At 37.4% G+C, this 13,560-nt stretch overlaps 1 protein-coding gene across 1 annotated transcript; it reads left to right on the top strand.

Annotated features, from left to right (window-relative positions):
• The first annotated feature begins 2,170 nt into the window (after positions 1-2,170).
• birc5a (baculoviral IAP repeat containing 5a) lies at positions 2,171-7,555 on the top strand. The gene is made up of 4 exons (XM_038300340.1): positions 2,171-2,396; positions 4,510-4,619; positions 7,181-7,298; positions 7,394-7,555. The coding sequence occupies exons 1-4, from the start codon at positions 2,289-2,291 to the stop codon at positions 7,484-7,486; spliced, it is 429 nt and encodes a 142-aa protein (XP_038156268.1). The 5' UTR covers positions 2,171-2,288; the 3' UTR covers positions 7,487-7,555.
• Positions 7,556-13,560: the final 6,005 nt, after the last annotated feature.

Raw genomic sequence — 13,560 nt, 5'->3', positions numbered from 1 at the left:
GATGAACTCAGCCTTCCTGATTAGCTGGTCTTCATACATTTCAGTCATGTTTTTGTAAAGGATGTAAAAAAGTGGAGATAAAACGCAACCTTGAGGAGAGCCTGTAGATGTAAAAGACAGTCCAGAATGATGGTCGTTTACTCTCACTTGCTGGTATTGGTTGGTGAGGAAATCCAGTATCCAGCCGGAGACGCTGGAATCCAGTTGGAAGCGGTGTAGGAGCTTTTGCACCAGTAGGTGGGGTTGGATAGTGTAAATGCTGAGGGGAAGTCCACAAACATTGTCCTGACATGGATTTTGGGCCCTCAAGATGTTTGAGAATGAGATTCAACAGCTTATGGTTGCATCCCGGACCCCAAGTTGGTGATTAGTTCTTAAAATAATGTTCTTTTTGACCAGCTTTTTTAAAAGACTTCTTTACAAGAGAGGTGAGGGCTATGGGCCTGATTCATTCAGGGTCTTAGGTGATTATTTTTCGCTATGGGAACTATTGTGGATTGTTTCCATAGATCAGGGACTGTCTGAAGGGCCATAGACAGATTAAAATGTGTTTAAAAAAAATAAATAAAACTTTGATATTAATATAAATTTTTTAAAAATTAAATATGGAAAGAAGGTTTAATACCAATAGCTGGAAAAGGGCAACCTTTTAATTAACCATGGTAATGTCCTATTAGTTCAAATAATTAAAGACCAATAGATTTAACTTCTCATTTAAGTAAATGGATGGAAACATAATAGTCAGTAGATTAGGTTTTGTTCTATAATGATACAGAGAAAGCTTTAAAAATGAAGGAGATAATGATGGTAGTATTTTTTTATATAGAAAAAACATATTATTCATCATGGAGCCAAGAACTACTTGTAAAAATTAATGAGATGGGAATAGATGGGAGGATGTATAAGTTGAATAGCAAATAAAAATCATAAAAGTGAGTATTGGATGAAAGTTAAAAGTAGTAAGGAAGAAAAAAATGTAACTTCAACACTTTAACACTTCTTAACTGTTAGGAATGTTCAAAGGTCCAGAGTAATGGATTTGGATAGATTGTAAGCAAACTGATTAAAGAGTATGAATTAGAAGATAAGAAAATTGCTCAGTGTAATCCGATTAGGGTCATTGCTCCATGGCTATTCCCTGAGGTAAATGTAGTCATGAGACCGCTTAAAATGAAAGATTATTAGAATTTAAATGAAATAGGGATAAAGACTGATGTGTATCTGGAAAACTCATTTTATAAATACCTTAAATATATTCAAATGGTTCTAAGAATTTGAAAATGATGTGTGGGAATAGGAATATATATACCAAAGTTTAAAATAAACATTTCTAAAAGAATATCAGATCAATTATCTGTTTTCAAAGAGATGGCGGCTTCTATACTAAGCTTACAGTGGGTAGATCAGATAAAACCAGACAGGGTGGTGCTAAATACAGATTCCAAAGCAGTTTTAAAAGTATTTAGGGAATGGAAGATAATTTAGTATTAGTATTAGAAATTCAACACACTCTATTTAGATTATACTTGGTTGTGTTGGGTACCGGCACATGAAGGTAGTAGGAAGGCAATGACAAGGGGTTTAGAGGGGGCAATAACCATTACAATTCCTTTTGGGAAAGGGAAATCACTTATTAAGTGTAAAGAAATGGGAAAATGAGAAAATGGTGGAATGAAAATAAGAAAGTAATTAGATTATATCAACTACAAAAATCTGTATTAAATACAACTGTTAATGAGAGAAACAGAAATAAAGAAGTAAAATGACAAGTTTAAGAGTGGTTCATACCTATTTAAATGACAATTTATATTTAACAGGGATGGAAAATAATGATAAATGTGAAGGATGTGGAGAGAAAGAGAATGTAGAACACGTATTGATGAACTGTAAAACATATGAACATGAAATGGAGAAATTAAGGAGAATGCTTGGAAGGACAGGCTAAGAATGGAGTCTAAAAGAAATATTGGAAAATTTAGGAAATATAAAGGATGTTTACAGATTAAGGAAAGCATTACTTATTAATCTTCAGAATACAACATTAAAATAATAGAATTTGATAGACGTGAACTAATGTTGCTATACACGTGTACATTAGGTGGCGGTATGCATCTTAAACGTGCTTGCGATCCGCCATAATAGAGACGAAGAAGAAGAAGAAGCGGCGAGATCCAATCAAAACAGCCGAGGCCAACATCCGCCGAAATTTGAAAACTCCCTTTAGCTTAGTAGATCTTAGCTAACACTGTTTTGATTGAAATACATTTGATTTTTAATCGTTTGACGCGATGGAGATTTTCAACAAAATGAATTTCAAGATGTATTTTTTCGAAAACAGACTTAAAACCTTTGAAGGATGGCCGTTTGACAAAGACTGCGCGTGCACCCCCGAGAACGTGAGTAAATGTTAAAAACAATGAAGAGCCGAACGTCATAACAGCTAAATACATTTCAAAATATATATTATTGAAATACTTCACACAGTAGCCCTTATTGCTTGTTGGTTTTCAATAGTTTTGTAAGTACCATCTTAATAAACTTAAGACATTTTAACGCAGAAATACAAACAGGCGTTGGACAATCCACGTATGATTTCTTCTGTTAAAAGTATTATACGTGGCTTATTAACGTTTGTTGTAAGTACAAAGTAAGGGTTTTAGTTTCTAAAAAAAAAAACAAGCAGGGGAAATATCCTGGATTTAAATAGAGAATAAAGGAGTTTTTCCCTTACTAGTCCAATATGGTTGCTTTTTTACACTTTAATGTCGTCAATATTTACCAGACGACGTTGCACATGACAGACTCAAATACCTGGTTTCATTGTGTTCTGCTATTCCTAAATTATGGATGGAATGTCAAATATCTAAGAGAACTGCTCCTGATTCTTTACTGGAATTAAAGAGGAGCCATTTCTTGTAAAGGTGCTCAAACATGATTTTTTTTCTGTTGGGTAAATGATCTTTTATGCTAAGAAATCTTCTGCAATTCCAGGTTAAAATGTTTAAATATATCATAACAATTTGTTACGCTGCTATTATTGCACATAAAAAGTTGGAAAGATATAAAATTGATCAATTTTGAATATTATACCACCTTAGCAATTATAAAATCTAGTTTGCTGCATATTTTTTTTGCAAAACTGCAAAGCAGACTGAGAATATGCGGCACTCAGGTGTAATTCTAAACATTATTAGTCTGGGAATGCTCCCATTGAGTCTGTTTGGGGAAAGGAGGGATTCCAGCTGTTTTTAAGCTGATTGTACAAAGCAGGACCTGTGTTCGCATACCTAACTTTGCTTTTTTAGCAAATCAAGGTAACAAATATTAGCACTATTACATGTTAGTAAAAAAAAAAGTGAATACAGTTTGAGTTAGTTCCACCACCTTTCTCTAACTTACAGATAAGTATGTTTTATGACGTTACATACTTTCTTTCTGGGCTTCATCAGCTGGCTGTACTGCAGAGTGTTATATATTTGTTCCAGTTTGTATTCAAGAATCTGGTTCTAACAGAACCTATAGGCTGTGTCTTGGAGAAGAAAAAAACTTCATGGCATTTTTTAAAACGCCATCTCCCAGCTTAAAAATATGTAAACTCTGTTGCGCTTTCACAAAAGCAGCTAAATACTCATGTTTAAAAAATGGCTTTTGTTAAATTGTATTAGAACATTTTTATTACATTCTTTTGTACAGTTCTTTGTCATTGTATGTTTTAAAAAAATTATATAGACACATTTTCACTGGTGACTGAGAATAAAACATTGTCCCGGAGCAAAATATTATTAAAGTAGTTAGAATAGTTTCTTCATGCTTGTGAGAATGGTCTTTTTTTTTTTTTTTTTTTTTTTTTTATTAATCGAAAAGTATTTTTATGGTTAACTTTACCTTACCTTAGTTATTTACTCACTGTTTACTAGGATATGGATGAAACCCAATAAAAAATGGTTACCTTTTATATTTACACAGAAAGTACTTTCTTTGCTTTTTTGAAATCATATCTTTTTTTTTTTTATTATTGATACTAGTTGGTCATGGTTCTGAATTATTCCTGCCTTTATTATGTGAGTCTGCTTCTGTCTCTTTGAACCCCAGTGGGCCTCAGCAGATGGCCGCTCACACTGAGCCTGGTTCTGCTGGAGGTTTCTCTCTGTTCAAAGGGAGTTTTCTTCTCCACTGTCGCTACAAGCATGCTTAGTGTGAAGGATTGCTGAAGAGTCAATGAATCGATGCAATCAGCTGGTTTTCCTTAGATAGGAAACTGAATCAGTTTGACTGTATGACCTGGCTGAACTGTACCTCTAAAGTCCCGTAGATTTAGTGGGCTTTGAACTGGAGCTATATAGATAAACTGAGTTGAATTGGGTGGAGGTTACAGTCCATAGAGATTAGATTCCAATCTTTAGGAAATTAAACAAATGGAAGATTTTAAAAGATCACCAACTTGTTCAAATTTCAACTGTGCATGCCTTTTTTTATTTATTTATTTTTTTGCTTTCTTTTTGCCTCTAGATGGCCAGAGCTGGCTTCATCCACACCCCTGGGGAGAACAGTCCAGACACTGCCATGTGTTTCTTCTGCCTCAAGGAGCTGGAAGGCTGGGAGCCAGAGGATGACCCGGTGTAAGAACTTCATTTAACTGGGCTTTGGGTTCAGAAAAGTACATAATATGCATGCATCCAAAAGATTAATAAAAGTTGAAGTACATTTATTTGGGGATTTTGATCGGTGTAACGTAAGAAGCCGGGCTGATTTAATGCCAGAAATATTGCAAAATACATTTAGTGAAGTTAGTGTTTAAAAATAAAACATGTGTACAGTGTATTCCAAAGCATTCACATAAAGCTGAGTTTGTATTTAAATTGTTTCTAACATACCAGGTAAAGGTAAATAATCATTCTAAAGGGAAAGGAAATTTCTTTGACAAATAAGACTCATAAAAGGCTGTAATCAGCTCCCTTTATGTTGATACCCCTAAATAAAATCCTGTGCACCAAATTGCTTTCAGAAGTCATGTAGTTGATAAGTTATATGTCTGTGTGTAATCTAATGTTAGTTTAATCCTATATCCTAGTATAATTATGCTGTGAAGCCTTCAGAGGTTAAAAAACAGTGGAAAGAAATGGCATCATGCGTAGACCAAGGTCCACAGAGTCGAACCAGAGGAGCTTCTTTCACCCTCTTCTTTACAATAAGTCATATTTCTTTAATTATCACTATATCGGGCTGCAACTAATGATTATTTTGCAAATAGTTTAATCCGTCTATTATTTTTTTCGATTAATAATTGGACAGCCAAGGTTCCTTAAAGATTTTTTACTAAATTAATGCAGGTGAAACTAAAACGTTTCAACTTGAGGAGTTCTTGACAGATGAGAAAGTTTTTTATCTTAGATGCAAAATGTTTATATATTTTTTAAGATTTTTATATAATTACTGCTCTAAGTAGTTTGCTCTGTCTGCTTAAGGCATATTTTAGAGTCTCTATACTCCAGTTAACGATTGTTGCATTACTAAATTAGTTGACTATTTTTTTTAATAATTGATTCATCAAGATTAATCCGATTAATTGTTTCAGCCCTATCACTGTGGAACAACTTTAAAAATGAGTGAGTTTGCTTTTATTTTCTGAATTTTTTAAAATAAAAGCTTCCTGGATGGGAAGCAACATGTCTTCAGACTTGGAAACAAAGTCCAGTGGATTGTTTTTAAACCTTTTTGGAATTTGCTTTTAGTGTTTTCTAAGTTAACGTATGATGAGAAGAGGGAAAAAGGTTATGAAAACACATCTGGATTCTTAGTGTATCCTCTTTCCCAAAAATATAAAAGCCTAAATCTCATTAAACCTAAACAAGATCATTACTTTTCACATTTTGAACAACTGAAATATAAACCTTTGTTCTCCCGTCACCTCATGGTAAAATCAGATCAATCTCCTCACAGTTTTAGCTGAATGTTTTAGGCTTAATTGTCTTGGTTCTTCAGTTTTTCAAATGTTTTTTCTCTGCACTGTAAATTAAAAGACAATTTTTATAAGGCTGTGCCTTAAGTTAACAATGGCTTCAGTTCGTCTCTAAAAGGGTGGCATTTAGAAATAGAAATAGAGCGTCATTTACTGGCCAGGTTAAACAGCAAGGAGAGGATAGAGATCGATTTAAAAGGTGGGACTAACAGAGTCATCAGGAATGATTTAGAACCATGGATGTGATGCTATTGCATGCCATTTTCCGTCGCACTTATCCCAGCAGGGGTCGTGTGAGGTGATGGTGCCTAAATCCAGCTGTCAATGGGCGAGAGGCAGGGTCCAGGCTGGACAGGTCGCCAGTCTTTCACAGGGCAACACAGAGACGAGCAGGAGAAACAACCATTCACACACTCACACACACCTATGGAGAAATTAGAGAAGCCAATTAACGTAACAGTCATGTTTTTGGACTGTGGAAGAAAGCCGGAGTAAAGATATTTTTAGCTCATTGGGACATGATAAAGGGCATCATTAAAACATCACTCCTTTGTAGCCGCAATCTTGACCTTAATGGTTAAAGAAAAGCTCTGTTGCCTTGTTGTTGTTGGGCTGCCGCCCACAGTGTGATTGATCTGGTTGGTTTAAGTTTGGAGAGGCTCTCCCTTAGCAGACTGACTTCATGTGAGTCAGTCTGGCTGGCAGGCTATTTATTAAATGCTGAGTAAGATCTGATTAGGTTGGAACCCTTATCATCACATTTTCTTCCTTGAAGACATTTTATTTGAAAAGAACATGGTTTGAGTTGTAGGGCTGCTCAGAGGTGCATCAAAAGGTTCTGGGTTCGATTCCCGGTCTTTTGCATGGAGTTTGCATGTTCTCCCTGAGCATGAGTGGGTTTTCTCGGGGTACTCCGGCTTCCTCCCACAGTCTAAAAACATGACTGTTAGGTTAATCGGTTTCTCTAAAAATCCTCCTTAGGTGTGAGTGTGTGCCTTTTGTCCTGTTTATCTCTGTGATGGACTGGCGACCTGTCCAGACCTCTCACCTGTAGACAGCTGGAGATGAGCCCAGCACCCCCCGCGAGCCCGCTTCTGATCAGCGGGACAGAAGATAGATGGTTTGAGTTCTATATAATGACACATAAAACGACTTTCTCATTTTTAGTGGCTGAAGGTTTGCAAATGTCTGTGATTACTGAGGCTGTTTTGTTTTTATCAGGGAGGAACACAAATCTCATTCACCATCCTGCAACTTTATTGCTCTGAAGAAAACTGTAGAAGAGCTGACTGTGGAAGAATTCAACAAACTCGACAAGGAGAGGCTAAAATTGATCATTGTATGTTCATTTTTATTTCAACCCTAATGAATTATTGCTGCTAAAAGTTACCACATAGCTCAGCTTGAACTGTTTCACACTTCTTTTCTTCACAGAACAAAGTCGGGAATGAGGCCATGGCCAAGTTTGAAGAAGCAGCCAAACGGATACGAGCGGATATAATCAAGACGGCCATGGGCGAGGAGTGAAAAGGGAATAGATCCAGACAATAAAGATTTGTGTTTATTCATTAAAGCTGTTCTGTTTTTAAAATTGCATTTGTGTCATGTCCTGGTTTATACCCCTATTGGACTTAAATCAGTTCAATAATACTTTATTAATCCCAAAGGGAAATTCCGTATATTGATATTACCAACAGCCAATAGAAAAAACCTTTTTCACCATGTTTATTCTTTTCCATTCAATTCAATTCAGTTTATTTATATAGCGCCAAATTCACAACACATGTCATCTCAAGGCACTTTACAGTTCAACCAGATCATACAGTCAAATTGATACAAAGTTTTCTATCTAAGGAAAACCAGTTGATTGCATTGACTCATTGACTCAAATACAATCCCCCACACTAAGCATGCTTGTAGCGACAGTGGAGAGGAAAAACTCCCTTTTAACAGGAAGAAACCTCCAGCAGAACCAGGCTCAGTGTGAGCGGCCATCTGCCAAGGCTGACTGGGGTTCAAGGAGACAGAAGCAGAGATACAAAAAGCAGCTGTAAAAGGCGGCCCCGTCCAGGAAACACACAGCCAGGCAGACGAGCTCCAAGGCAGCTCCCATGCCAGAGGACGAAGAGAGCACATCCACTCAGTCACGGTCAGAGAAACAGGACCACACTGGAAAACAGGCCGATCTCCAACATCTATTAACAAGGGTGTTGATAGAAGCAGCACAGCTGATGTTTTTTTCCAGGATGACGTCACAGCCAAACAGGAACAGACGAGGCAAAGCTACTCTGAGGAAAAGCAGAGAGAGCAGAAGGTTAGAGATTGAACTAACAGATTCTGCAGAATAGGAGAGTCCAGTTCATTCCAATGTTATTTTACATAACAAATTATAGCACTTTATCAAGTCCAAGTGCTTTACACTACATTGGGTCATTAACACATATCCTAACACGTGCCTTCTGATAGCCATCAGTAGGTCTAGCAACCCTCTAGAGTTGCAGGATAAACAACTCCATCAAAAACTAATGCACAATATGAAAGTGGAAGGAAAGAGGGTACATGGTCTTCAATATTTACAAACGTGAACATTTTTCCATAGTTTTGTATTCACCTTTCATTAGGCTATACTTAATTGATCAACTCTTCTCTGCAAATGTAGCTGTTGGAGTTATGTTACCTTTTTCTAGTTTTTCTGATCTAGGGCAGAATGTTTTGTCAGATTCTACTCAGAAGATCAACTGCAAACACAAGAAATTCTCATTTGGATTTAGATCTGGAGTTTTCGCATGGCCATTCTAACTTCTATGCTCTGATCTAAACCATCCCATTATACCTCTGGAAAAGGGTTTATGGTTACCAGTTTAAATCTACCGCAGTCTCAATGATCAGCTTCTCTGTCTCTGCTAAAAAAAAAAAAAAAAACATGTTGACTGCATGATGCTGCCACCTCCATGTTTTAATTTATGTTAAACTGTTGAAGATGAACTTTTAGCTTTCTGTCAAGACAATTTACACTCAGGGTTTCCCCCCGCTGTATTCAGAGTTGGGCAGAACACCCAAAAATTGAACTTGGGTTGGAGTAGCACTACTTAATTATATGTTCACTAAAATAATACTGAATAGTAGCCAAAGAAACTTCTCAATAAGAACAATCAAGTATTTGGTAAAAAGGATCCACTCACTATTCATAATAATATCTGGATCAAATTTTAAAAAATGAAGTATGGTTACACATCATACGAAGCTGTATGTAAATTCTGGTGTTTCCAAGAATTTGATAAAGAAAAGCGTATAGCATACAGTGATTACATAATACAAATATGAATATCTTTTTGTGACAAAACATGAAATCAGACTTACAGTGTAGTATTTAGGTTAGAATAGGGTAAGTTATTTCTGGTAAAATGATTTAGAAAACTGTTAACTGTATTTTTACTTGTCTTCTGAATAAAAGCAAATGTGAAATAAGATTAAACCATTGAAATCTCTCTTAAACATAACTGGGGCTAATTGCTTCCTTGGTTTAGTAAGAGTGGTGATACTTTATACTTTATACTGTTTTTGTTATGTGTGGTTAATTACTGGTGAATGAAGTTACTACATTTCTCTGCAATATATATTTTAATTAAAGCTACAGTGTGTAATTTTCAGTGACATCTACTGCTTTTGTTAGGGATTTTTCTGATGTAGCTAATATCCAAACCCTTGACAGAAAATATTTTGAAACATTAAATTAACTTTTAAATAAGTCCCCTTTGATCTCATCAAAGCAGCTTTGGTCTATTAGTGTGCTCCTTCCTGAGAAGAGCACTTTCACCATGTAAATGCAGTCACTATGCACTCTGCTATTCAGAGTGATAATTAGGAGCCCCAGCTATTTGGACAAGCTTTGCTCCCAGTTATTTATGTAACAGAAAAGCTTTGCACTTTGTACACAATTCAACTTAATCTTGGATGGTTTAAAAAAAGTCCATTAAAGTTATTAGAATTCCAATCAAGCATACAATATTAACAATGTTATGTTCATAGATGATTAAATTCTTACAACAGTTTGATTAGAACTTAAATGATGATGGTTCAGTAAGTTGTTCCTTCCTGCACATAGTATCTAATAGGGAACAAGTAAACTAATATGTCTATAATAGTTACGTAAGAAGGGATAAAAAAAGAAGCAAATTAAGTCCTTCAGCTCTGATCCATCCCCTGTCACAGCCAGTGTGTCTCAGGGCTCTGTCCTGGGGCTGCTACATTTTATCATCTACCTTCTGCCCCTTGGTAAAAAAAAAAAAATGTTTTAATGTAAGATTCATTTTCCTTGTTATGCGGATGACACCCAGCTGCATTTATCTGTCTATTAAGTCTAATAAGCCAAACTCCAATCTCCCTACCTCATACTTCACCTCCTGCCTTGCTGAAATTACATCCTGGTTCACTTCTAACTTGCTGAAGCTAAATTGCAGCAAAACACCTCCTGGTAGAAACCAAATCAGTTTGTCCAAGGCTGACACTTTCTTTAATTGAGTTGACTGGTTTCACTGCCTCTCCCTATCCTCAGGCCAGGGGTCTGGGCGTCATCCTTGATAGAAACTACCACATCAGTGATTTTATCCGTTCTGTGTATCTTCATCTAGAAAGTCAATTCAATTCAGTTTATTTATATAGCGCCAAATTCACAACACATGTCATCTCAAGGCACTTTACAGTTCAACCAGATCATACAGTCAAATTGATACAAAGTTTTCTATCTAAGGAAAACCAGTTGATTGCATTGACTCATTGACTCAAATACAATCCCCCACACTAAGCATGCTTGTAGCGACAGTGGAGAGGAAAAACTCCCTTTTAACAGGAAGAAACCTCCAGCAGAACCAGGCTCAGTGTGAGCGGCCATCTGCCGAGGCCGACTGGGGTTCAAGGAGACAGAAGCAGAGATACAAAAAGCAGCTGTAAAAGGCGGCCCCGTCCAGGAAACACACAGCCAGGCAGACGAGCTCCGAGCCAGCTCCCATGCCAGAGGACGAAGAGAGCACATCCACTCAGTCACGGTCAGAGAAACAGGACCACACTGGAAAACAGGCCGATCTCCAACATCTATTAACAAGGGTGTTGATAGAAGCAGCACAGCTGATGTTTTTTTCCAGGATGACGTCACAGCCAAACAGGAACAGACGAGGCAAAGCTACTCTGAGGAAAAGCAGAGAGAGCAGAAGGTTAGAGATTGAACTAACAGATTCTGCAGAATAGGAGAACAGAGAGAGAATGAAGCAGAATGATGAAATGGGGGTCCCTATGTCCTCCAAAAGTCTAAGCCTATAGCAGCATAACTATAGAGATAGATCAGGATAACCTGAGCCACTCTAACTATAAGCTTTATCAAAAAGGAAAGTTTTAAGCCTAGCCTTAAAAGTAGACAGGGTGTCTGCCTCACTGACTAAAACTGGTAGTTGGTTCCACAGGAGAGGAGCCTGATAACTAAAAGATCTGCCTCCCATTCTACTTTTAGAAATTCTAGGAACCACTAGTAAACCTGCAGATTGAGAGCGAAGTGCTCTGTTAGGAACATAAGGAACAATCAGATCTCTGATATAAGATGGAGCTTGGCCATTTAAGGCTTTATATGTGAGAAGGAGGATTTTAAATTCTATTCTTGATTTAACAGGAAGCCAATGAAGAGAAGCCAGGATAGGAGAGATATGATCTCTCTTTTTAATTTTCATTAGAACTCTGGCTGCAGCATTTTGGATCAGCTGAAGGCTTTTAACTACAGTTTGTGGACTTCCTAATAGTAAAGAATTACAATAGTCCAGCCTTGAAGTAACAAATGCATGGACTAGTTTCTCAGCATCACCCCTGGACAGGATATTTCTAATTTTTGCAATGTTCCTCAGATGAAAGAAGGAAATTCTAGAAACCTCTTTGATATGGGATTTAAATGACAGGTCCTGATCAAAAATAACACCAAGATTTTTTACTTTATTATCTGAAATCAGTTTAATCCCATCCAAATGAAGTGACTGGCTAATCAGTTTCTTTTTCAGAGACTCTGGTCCAAAGACTATAACTTCTGTTTTGTCTGCATTCAGAAGCAGAAAATTAAGAGTCATCCAGGTTTTTATGTCTTCAAGACATGCTTTAATCTATGTAATGGGTTAGCTTCATCTGGATTTATAGACAGATATAGCTGGGTATCATCAGCATAACAGTGGAAATTAATCCCATGCTGTCTAATAATTCTACCAATTGGGAGCATGTATCACTGCATGAAAAGTGAGATTTTCGTCCCCGTAAACCCCCGTAAACTCCCGCAGATCTGCCTGATTTTCGTCAGTTTCCGACAATTTGCAACCCGTGCTTGTCCGCGTTTGTCGTGCCACAAATTGTCGGAAACGGACAGTGACGTAGGTGGAGAGCGATCAGCTGTACTAATGGCCCTAATTAGCATATGAATGCAGCAAACCCGCGCGGCTGGCCAGGTCTGGCTTGAATAACCTTCTCAGTATTGGCTGAAACCACTATTCTCAAACAAATGAAATCGCTCGTGATTGGCAGCAAAACCACACGTGGCCACGCCAGGCTTTAATTTTCTTACTGAGTATTGGACGGAACCACTTCTTTTTAAACAAGTGAAGTCGCTCGTGATTGGTTGGCATATATATATATTTACATATATATATTTATTCATATATATTTATTCATTTATATATATATATTCATATATTTATTCATTCATATATTTATTCATTCATATGCTGTGTATTTATGTTATCCTACACTACTACACAATTATTATGCTACCATCAAGGACATGAATGAATTTATACAGGAAATGAAGATTTGCCAGGAAGCTGTTTATGCAAAGAAAGAGCTTTATTAAAACACACACACAACTATATACAACGCGTATCCAAACACATGCGTATCTAAAAATTACAACTCCGTGAACGGTCCGTTTGCTTCCTCGGGGTTGGAGGTAACAGGCAGCATTCCCTCCGAGGCAGGTCCGATGTGCAGACGCATACTATGCGTGGCCCTGTACTTCGACATCGCTTCTAACCGGGACTGCAGCTTAACACAGAGTTCAGTGAGATCCGGCCTACGAAATGGCGGCGACCGTACAATCCATCCAGAGACACCGCCGACGACGCCATCTTCTTCGTCGGACATGAGGTCGACGGTGGCGGACTTCCAGAGTTCCACTTCCTCATCTGCCAGCACACTCTGCCTCGCCTTCAGCAGCTGAAAAAAAAAACATGAATCAGCGCACTGCATATGGACACAACACATCTATCAATGCACCCGAAAAATAGTCACCAAATAAAGTCTTACCCTCTTTCGTCTGTCAGATAGCCTGGCGGCCTCCGCACGCAGCGTGCTGGCTAGCAGCGTGTATCTTAAGCTCCTGCATACCGTCTCATAATACGTCTTACAGGCAGCTGGAAAACAATTAAATGAGAGTGGTATGAATAAAAAAAAAAATCAAACGCAAGTCACAGTAACAAGGAAGGAGAAAACATTAAAACAAGTCAATTACACACAATGTCGTCTTTATCAACATCGTGCAAATCCGAGCAAATAGGAGGTCACCGCCTCATTGTGAGGCG

The sequence above is a fragment of the Cyprinodon tularosa genome, unplaced genomic scaffold (genome assembly GCF_016077235.1).
Source record: "Cyprinodon tularosa strain WSP-4 unplaced genomic scaffold, ASM1607723v1 ctg448, whole genome shotgun sequence".
Classification (NCBI taxonomy): domain Eukaryota; kingdom Metazoa; phylum Chordata; class Actinopteri; order Cyprinodontiformes; family Cyprinodontidae; genus Cyprinodon; species Cyprinodon tularosa.
Note: the sequence above shows the minus strand (reverse complement) of the source record. Positions and strands in the feature narration are given on the sequence as shown.